This window comes from Archocentrus centrarchus, chromosome 5 (genome assembly GCF_007364275.1).
Source record: "Archocentrus centrarchus isolate MPI-CPG fArcCen1 chromosome 5, fArcCen1, whole genome shotgun sequence".
NCBI lineage: Eukaryota > Metazoa > Chordata > Actinopteri > Cichliformes > Cichlidae > Archocentrus > Archocentrus centrarchus.
The window spans coordinates 11,961,263-11,970,546 of record NC_044350.1 but is presented as its reverse complement, the minus strand read 5'-3'; the positions used below and the strand labels follow the sequence as shown (position 1 = coordinate 11,970,546).

Here is a 9,284-nt window from a genome sequence, read left to right as displayed (position 1 = left end):
ACACTCTATTTTCACACACGCACTCACTCAAAACAGCTGGGCTTAGATCTCTGAGGGCCTGATGTGTTGCTGAAGCTCTGTATTAAATGAGGCCATAGAAAATCTATGTCAATGGGTTCAGCCTGGCTTAGCACTCTCCACAGTAACTGTTAATGGAATAACTATAAGATGTATAAATGATCACTGCTTTAATTCATAATAATGTTGGACCTCATCGCCTGCCCATTCAGCCCAACAGATTATGGAAATAGCTGTAATGACTATTGGAACAATGAGCCAAATTGCATTATCATTCAGCACCACGTCAGCTTTGGAATAGCTGGTACTGTGCTTTTGCCCTTTCACTGAAGATCTTCAATAGCAATGGCCAACATTCAATTTACACCAGGAAAAATGAAGCGTTAAACATGAAAGGTTTTGAGGCTGTGCATTAATAACCTACTGAGTTAATAGTGTAATACTAATCCATGTTCAAGTATAAGAGGGGTTTTGTTTAGGTTGAATTACCAGTAACATAATCATATCCTGCACATCTGGCCTTTCGTGATCTACAGTCTTATTTCAGCAGGGTGCCTCAAACCACATTTCCAATCTCATGCACGAACACCACCTACTAACACAAAAGAAATACTCTTTATGTTTAATTTTTAGTTCAGGCATTGATTTCTCTTTTATCTTATATGTGCTAAGACAAAAGTGTGAATCTTAATGTTCGTTTCACAGAATCTCTGGCAGAATACAATCATTTACATATTATTTAGATAAAAAACAGCGGCACATAAAAGAATACATGTACAAGAATGTATCAAATATGTATAAAACAATGCAGTGTTACAGGGTTCTTACGAACAGCTGGATGTAGTTTTCATGGGTGAAAATGGCATTTCAGTTTTTGGCCAAATGGACATCTCACCCTAAATACCATCATTTGACCCGGCGTCACCGCACTGACATCTGCTACAAGTGATGAGAGCAGAAGACTGACCCTTTTAGTTTGGTGTGTGTTTTGTTTGTTTTGTTAGTTTAATGGTGCAAGAAAGCTTCTGTGGTTACAAATACGCATGCAAATTAGTTTTCACAGTAATGCATTTAAGCAGCTCAAGCTTTTTTGTGATGACCACATAAATGTGAGTCAAGAGTCTCTTGCCGTAACTGTTCTACGTTAGCAGAGTAACTTCTTCTAAATATATCAAATTAAAGGAGTGTCAGGATGTCTGACTGGTTATGTGCATAACCATACAGTATGGTGTCTTCATTGGTTAAGGATTGCATATGGAAAGTGGTGCAACAGCAGCCTCTAGTGGTAAATGTTATCATGTAGAAAATACACTTTGGTTTTTACAGTGTGCAAAATGCATCCTAATTTCCCAACTGGTATCAGTGTTTACCTCAGTGTTTACATTTTTAACGTATTTAAAAGTTGTTTCTTTTCAAAAACTGCCGTGATTGGTATAGATCAGAGCATATTAACATTAATATATAAACAAAACATAAAATCATTGTTTTAATGACAAGGCAACCAAAGCAAAAAAAATAAATAAAAATAATAATCAGATAAAATAAAAATAAAAGGACGAGCCAATAACGCTGCTTCTTAAGTCTTTGTTCATTCTAGCTGTGTGTGCTTTTCATGTGTGCTGGTGCATACCAATGACTTCTTACAGTGTATCAATAGCTGTGATTATAATCACATGTTCAAGGGGGAAAAAACCAAAACAAACAAAACCACTGAAAACAGCTTTGAACGTCACATGAAGCAGAAGATCTCAATCCCTGAATCAGTGTGGTATGGTTGCTTGGTCATTAAAACCTCTTACAATAATAGCCAACAATAAAACATTAGTAATCAACGATAGAAAAAACAAAAAACTTACATTCTCTCATCATTTTTTCAAAACAAAATAAATCTTGTTAGAAAGTCCTCTAAAAAAAATCTCTAGTAATAAAATGTGCTAAAATTGCATAGTGGTATTCCAACATGATTATATAAATATATATGTTCATTTACTGCAGTACGTAACCTAGAAGTATAATGTGAGTGAGGCGGTTTTCCCTTTATTTGCCATTACTTCAGCTGGGGAGAAGCGAAGAAGCTTCCCTGGCGATTAGGGGCAGATGTTGCTTTGCTCTTGCTTCCAAACCTAAGGGTGAGGAGGTCACAGTCAGAGAGAGCACACAGAATTAACAGGTTAATAATAGTAATTTTAGCAAAAAAAACAAAAAACAAAAAAACAAACTGAGTCACTGTGAAGATGAATATTTAGAGGGAAAACTAGGAATCCATTCCTTATATCTAGATAACTGAGTTCATTTGATTATTGATCACTTTGCATGCAGGCAGTCATGTGACTTTCACATGACTTGCAGTGACCTGAAAAACTTTTAGAATCCAATTTTTTTCTGTGGAGATATTGTGAATATCAGTCACTTCTGTTTAATGTAAAGATCTGAACTCTTTACTGTACAAATTTAACTCAAATTTACAGCCTTGAGTTAACGCCATGAATCTGTATTAGGGTACCCACAAGAGGTTTTATTTCCCAGGATAACAATGGGTCTGTTCTAGTCAAGAGTCCTGCCAGTACCCCAGCATGTGTAATACGCCACTGAAGCAGCTTAAATAGGTTCTACTCATAAATTATTTGCCTGAGTTTTTTTTTTTTTTTTTTTAAACACTTGTACTGTCTACAGTGTGACATTAACATGTGTTCTATCTTTTGGCTGCTATGAATGAAAAAACTAATAGCAATTTTTTTTTTTTTTTTTAAATCAAGTATGTGGATTTTGGGAAGGTCTCACCAAAACCACACATTATGATACAATCCGTTTTGAATCAGTCATGATATTTCAATGGTTATATCACAACACTCAATACAAAACAGCAATTTGAAAGCCATCAAGTTTAAACTGTGTCTTCAGTTTTTTTTGTGGTTCCTGTTACAGGAGCACTACTTTGGCTGAATTATTGTCTTAATAACTAAATACTATTAAAAAAATATTTAAAAAAAAAAAAAAAAAAACTTTGTCCATTACAATTAACTGCATCAAAGCAACCTAAATGTTTCTCACACATAATGACAAGTCCTTAACTGCTCCCATGATAATGCTCAGTAAGGTTATATTACATCAGATATTAAGTCCTTTTGCCAATTGACGTGTTGTATACAGAACCAACCAAATTCTAGCCAATATCCATCCATTCATCTATTTTCTTGACCATTTATCCAATTCACGTTCTTGGCTGACTTTGGACCAACTTCCTGTTTACTAGCCAATAGTAAAACAGAAAAATCCCAACAGTTTCCAGAAAATCTGTCTGCCTTTAGCTTAGCTTAGTGTGTGTTTTGGTACTTCCCGAAGCTTATCTTACTGAGGGCAGAAATACATAAAAATAAATAAATAAATAAACTGTCAAGATTTTAATTTGATTCATTTAAATAGCTAATATTTCAGCCTGGCTCAGGCTAAGAAATGTATGGATCTAGTGGCCCTGCTTTGTCCTTGTTTATTATGAAGAAGAGTGAGTGAACTCACAAGGTGGTACTGGTGAGGGTCTGCTTCATGCGCTGAGACAGCGAGCTGGAAGAAGGTGTTTTGGCCATCATCTGGTGCTCTGGAGTCGTCACTGGCCCCAGTATGCTCACTACAGATAAACCCATAGATCAACAGAATCTCAGTTTGCTGAAAAAAGGATTAATGCTGGTTGGTTTTATTCCCTTATTATCATATACCCATCTGTTCTACCAGTTCTAAAATCTAATTAAACCCACTGTTATCAGGGTATTCATTTTAGAGGAGCCTTAATGTACATTTCATTGATTTACCTTTGTGGTTTGGAGTGTCCGTGTTGTGTGCATTTTCAATGCTTGCATTATCTGGATAAGCAAACTGGCTCCAATAGGTGCCTGGAATACTGAGCAAGCGCTCTACAACCTAAGAAGACAGAAAATAAATCCATTATTTATAGTCAAACACACTGAAGGACAGAAACACTGATCACAAAGGCACAGCTATATATATGAATTATGTGCTACTTTACAAGATACACATTAGGGCTCTGAACATAATATATATGCAGAGAAGTTGTTCCTTATTTTTCACTTCACCCTTGGTTGTCTGTTGGTATCACGCAGGATGGTCATAGGGTCTGGGTCAGGAACAGCATGACCCACAAGGGTAGGGCCAAAAACCCTGGCCAGGTTGTTTATATCCATCTTGGTATCCACACTCTGAGACACTCTAAGAACAGAATGAAATAAATGGAGGAAAAAAAAAATTAAAAATCACTTCTTTTTTAATGTAGAGATTCAAGAGGTTTCAACATGTTCCCAAGTCCAAAGCCTTACAGAATGTGGACCAAAGTCCTTCTGTTTCACATGTTTGAACCACTATTAATCTTATGTACTAAGCAGAAGCAACTAAAAAAATAAGATAAAAGGGTTCTTAACACCACTAAAAAATTACTTTTGCAGATGGATCATCAGACAGGCCAGGGTGTCTCGGTTTGGTTGAGGCAGCTCACTGATGGTCTGATACAACGTTGCAAGACTGTTGTCATCATCCTGGATTTCTGAAAAAATAAAAATAAAAAATAAAAAAATAAATGCAGATCATACATTTAATATTAATCTTCATAGCTCTTCCTTCTATTCCATCCATCCATCTTCTTCTGCTTATCCTTTTCAGGGTTGCAGGGGAGCTGGAGTACATCCCAGCTGCCCGTGCAGAAAATTAAACCATTCAGTATAATTCAGTTCTCTCAGAAGAAAAATGCCGTGTGAACATTCAAACACATAAGGATTCCTGCAGATACAGAAATCTCTGAGCAGTTCCCAAGGTCTCACAAATTCACCTGCTGCTTCCATGAAGGCTTTGTTGAGGTGGAAGGTGAGCAGTGGCTCTGGAAGGTTTCTGAGGAAGTCTTTGAGGACGCCTGCAATGACATTGATGTCTTCGACTTTGTTAAGAGGAGGTAGAGTCTTTCCTCTAATGAGCTTTTCCTTCAGCTCTTTCACCACACGCTCATGGCCAGAGACTCTGTACAGGCCAACCTGGGGTAAAGGGAAAAAAAAAAAAAAAAAGTAACCAACTCTTAGTGTGCAACCTGCCTGTGACTTTGGATTACTCTGAAATAAAATACTGCATTAGAGGGAAATGATCTACTGTTATAACTCAATGGAAAAGATTAGAGTGTTAACATGAAAGCAACACATAAACAGGGCTTGAATAATGCTTTTCTCACCTCATGTAAGCCTCTTTGTTCAATCTCCTTAATGCAGTAAACAACCAAAGCAGGGATCATTGGAGGGGTGACCGGAGCAAAGTCAGCTAGAGTGGCCTACATAAAAATTGCATCAATTAAATTACTTATATTTTTATATATATATATATTTTTCCCCTCTCTCTTTTTAAAGTATTTAAATGTGTACCGCTGTGTTGTTGATGGGAGTATTAACAGCTGTGGGATTACAGGGCATGGGACAGAGGTCACGACACTCAGGATGGGTCACAGCCCTGCAATCCTGGCAGCGAAGATACAGCTTGCCAAACTTTGTTCTTCTTCCACATGACACACAGAATTCAGACTTGATCACCTTAGTGATAGAGGGAACACAATTCAATTAAACAGGGTGGCATGGCTTAAGAATAGTTATTTACAATGAATTCAATTTAGTCAATAGGAATTTAGCCATACTGTTTTGGAGATGAAGTGGTGCTTCTTTCCTCCTGTATTGGCTCTGGGGGTTTGGGGTTGGGCTGGAAATTCAGAGACCGGTGTGCTGGGAGCCTCACTGACCGTTTCAGAGTGATCAGTAGCTGGTGTATCACTCCATGCTGGAGCAACTGCAAGCACAGTAACATGTTAATCAAAACCCCAAAACACTGAGGAAACTCACCAGTCAAAAGCATTTATGTCAAGAGTACACTGGCTGTTCAGTATGATTATGTTGCATTCTGTTAGATCAGTGTGTCTGTAAGGAGCAATAAATAAAAGATGTCAAAAATTCTCACCACTCTTCTTTCTGCTGCGTGTCCAGTAGGGCACAGTCTCAATGGTGGAGACAGCCTCAACAGCACCACCATTTACAGGCACAGTGATGGTTGTTTTGGCCACAATGGATTCATTCATCTGAATTGTATGGAAGGAGATGTTTCATATGATTTTCATAATTCATACATGCAACCACCTCAACTTGTTTTAAAGACCCAAGATTTTTTAATGTTATTAAGCACAGCCAGCTGCAGATGTCAGTATTACCCTATCTGATGTACATCCAGTAGAGCGGGGCTTCTTCACTGTCTGTAAGTGACCTTCAGAAGGTTTTCTGGAGGAACGCTATGGATTAAAATGGAATTTTCAAAACCAAAGTAAATATCAAGAGACATCTGATATAAAATAAAAACACTGACTGCCTTTACCCATTAAAAATCAATGCAAGGAAAGAGGTATGTGTGCAACATGTGAGTAAAGGCATCACTCACTCGTTTCTGTCGCCTGCGCAGTCTGACATTCTTCATCACAGAGGAATCCCAGTCCTGCAGAAAAAGCAGAGACACAGAGCATTTTAAACTTATCGGGCCAATTTATTGTTGTCCCTTAAAGAGTCCTGCTGTCACACCATTTAATCAGCAGTTCTCGTATAAAATAAACCTTTGAGAGAAAGGATCAATTTACCAGAGAGTCATCTGTTTGGTCATAGCTGATGTCTGACAGCAAAGAAGTTGATTCATCAATAGTAGTCAGTCTGTAAGACACATCAAATCAATTGCCTGCATCCATGTCTAGTATGATAATAACATTGTGTTTAGGTAGATTATACAAGTTTCTCTCACACATGAAATTCTTTCCCTTAAAGCAAGGATGCACTCTTACTGTTTCACAACCAGATTAGGTAAGTCTGACCTTCGGCTGGAGTTGAGGTTGCTTTTAGCAGCTTGTGCTGCTTGGGAGTGGGCACTGAGGAAGGCCAGGGCTGAGCGCTGTTCCTCACTTAGGTGGACGCTGCCACCGCTGTTCTCTGAAATCAGGAGCTCTCGGATCAGCTGTAGCTGTCGCTCCTTTTACACCCAAGTTTGAAAGAGACAAGTTCATATAGAAAAATGCATTATATGCAACAACTATAAATTCAGTGATCTATAAAGAGAAAACAACACTCATCATCTGAATTGCCATCTTTTTCTCTTTATATTGCATGTGCTCAAAATTTAAAAATAGCGTGGCACTAACTAGCTTCTCATATACAGCCTCAGCCTTCTGCCGCCGGCGGATCTCCACGTCCACTTGGTTTCGGGCGTGTTTTAGTTTGACTTCCAAAGCTCCCCTCTCGGTCTCTGCTTTAGCCAGCATCTCTTTACAGGAAACTAGCTCCTCACCTGCCTGTAGCCATTTCTTGCGGCAATCCTCAAAGTTCATTGCCATCTGCAGGAACTCTGGAAATTTAGACATCAGAAAAAAAAGATTGCTGAATTGCTGCTGTGCACAATATATTATTTATTAGGGATTCTATTTAGATTTGTTATTTATCATGTATACTTTTTTTTTTTTTAATTTATTTATTACACTCACCCATATAATGCATACCGTGTATGCTGTGTACCTTACCAGCTACAAATGTATATAATATTTTGATATCTGTATATAGTGTTTTGATGTGTGTGTATATGTGTGTATACGTACATGTGTGTATTGACTATATATTTTCTGTATATAGTGCTTATGTATATGTGTATAGTGTTTTTCTATTTTAATTTAATTTAATTTTATTCTATTCTATTTTTAGTTTTCTGTACTGAGCTGCTGTAATGCGCAAATTTCCCCGTCGTGGGATCATTAAAGTTTTATCTTATCTTATCTTACTATTTAGACAGACAAAAACAAGACAGCTCCACTGTGAAGTGAATAAAAAAAACAATGATTTTGATTTTCTGTTCTTTTTATACTCCTAATAGTTATTTCAACTACTATTTGTGTCATTAGGTGCACTTTCAATATCCACTAGATTTCTGTAACCCTGACTCAGTCAACCTTTAAGTTACTAATGCAGAGCCTCTATAATCAGTACTGCTTCTGTGTTCCTAGTCTGCGGTTTATATAAGTCTTTACACCACTTAAAATATGGAAACACCCGGCTGGTGTTAATAAGCCTGCTGAAACGCTTCCAGCTTATCGCATCTGCTAACTATAACACAATGCCACAGCAGATGAGCTTAATACTATTACTGCATAAACGCCACAGTGTCGCCGACAGGCTTCTACAAAGGTGCCAAATACCAAAGCAACGCGAGGAAATAACTTACGTGGTTCAATGCTTTCATTCAGACCGTCCACCTGGACTCTGAGACTCTCAAACTGGTTGTACAGGTTCATTGCAGACAGCTCCATGGTGTCTCCCTGTAGATGTGTTAGCTGAAGAGAAACGGGTTAGAAACAATAATGTTCCTTAAATTACACCTCATACTCTCAGTACTGAAGCGAGTCAGAATGGACAGTAACGTTTAAGCACTAGTATTGTCAGTTTATTCAAACACTCGTACGCGGCTACGCTAACTCCATGCTAGGTTTCTGGTTATTGTGTCTATGATGAAGCTACTGGCGTGCTAAGACAGACTTTACAACCTACCATTATAATAAACCAAAACAACAAAAACAACGTACCTATAAATAAAAATGTTGTAACAGTGCGACGAGCAGGTACTGTAACAAAATTCGATGCTAAAAGCAGCGTTTATCCCAGCAGCAGCAACAAAGCCACACCTGTCCGATAAAGTTTACACATTCTTCTCCAAAGTTCAAAATCAGCGCCGCTTTTCTTCCTCGTCGGCTGAAGCCGGAAGCTTATGCGCACTGGCGCCCCCTCGGATCCTGGAGTTGTAACTGCACTGTAAATATGAAGGGCATTACGTCCGATTCCAAAAGGCAGTCTTGTGTGTCCAATCAAAACGCATTTATCATATGAATATCAAACAGCAAGCAGCAGTCATTAACCGCAATGTTACTGTATTAAAAAATAAATTAATGCAACATTATCATCATTATTATTATATAAACAATGAATAGTTGCATAAAAAATTGCAAATTTTTATCATCATATAGGATGCTTTTGTAACTTTACCCACTGATCTAGTCACCATTAATTTGTAATTTATTTCACCAGCTCCAGTGTATTAATATAAACAAGAACATCAAAAGGGTTACAAATAAATGATTCCAACTCAGTGTGGCTGCGTCTGTAGTTTAACGTATTAAACTTTTTTGTTTTTGTTTTTTTCAGGTCTCCACATGA

At 37.7% G+C, this 9,284-nt stretch overlaps 1 protein-coding gene across 1 annotated transcript; it reads right to left on the bottom strand.

Moving 5' to 3' along the window:
• Nucleotides 1–704: 704 nt before the first annotated feature.
• Nucleotides 705–8,794, bottom strand: LOC115780439 (rac GTPase-activating protein 1-like). Its single transcript, XM_030729630.1, has 17 exons — nucleotides 8,657–8,794; nucleotides 8,299–8,407; nucleotides 7,229–7,431; nucleotides 6,905–7,059; nucleotides 6,677–6,746; nucleotides 6,484–6,537; nucleotides 6,260–6,337; nucleotides 6,013–6,130; nucleotides 5,696–5,844; nucleotides 5,430–5,594; nucleotides 5,243–5,338; nucleotides 4,853–5,051; nucleotides 4,465–4,570; nucleotides 4,107–4,239; nucleotides 3,825–3,933; nucleotides 3,535–3,643; nucleotides 705–2,141 (listed from the first exon to the last, which is right to left on the bottom strand). Exons 2-17 carry the CDS (start codon nucleotides 8,381–8,383, stop codon nucleotides 2,066–2,068), a joined length of 1,905 nt encoding a protein of 634 aa, XP_030585490.1. The 5' UTR covers nucleotides 8,384–8,407; nucleotides 8,657–8,794; the 3' UTR covers nucleotides 705–2,065.
• Nucleotides 8,795–9,284: the final 490 nt, after the last annotated feature.

Excerpts from the sequence above, each read along its gene's own strand:
- LOC115780439 (XM_030729630.1), bottom strand. The coding sequence starts at position 8,383 with ATGGAGCTGTCTGCAATGAACCTGTACAACCAGTTTGAGAGTCTCAGA. Across the intron at positions 7,060-7,228 it reads AGGCTGTATATGAGAAGCTA|GAGCGACAGCTACAGCTGAT; the intron begins GTTAGTGCCACG and ends TGGGTGTAAAAG. Across the intron at positions 6,538-6,676 it reads ACCAAACAGATGACTCTCTG|GACTGGGATTCCTCTGTGAT; the intron begins GTAAATTGATCC and ends CTTTTTCTGCAG.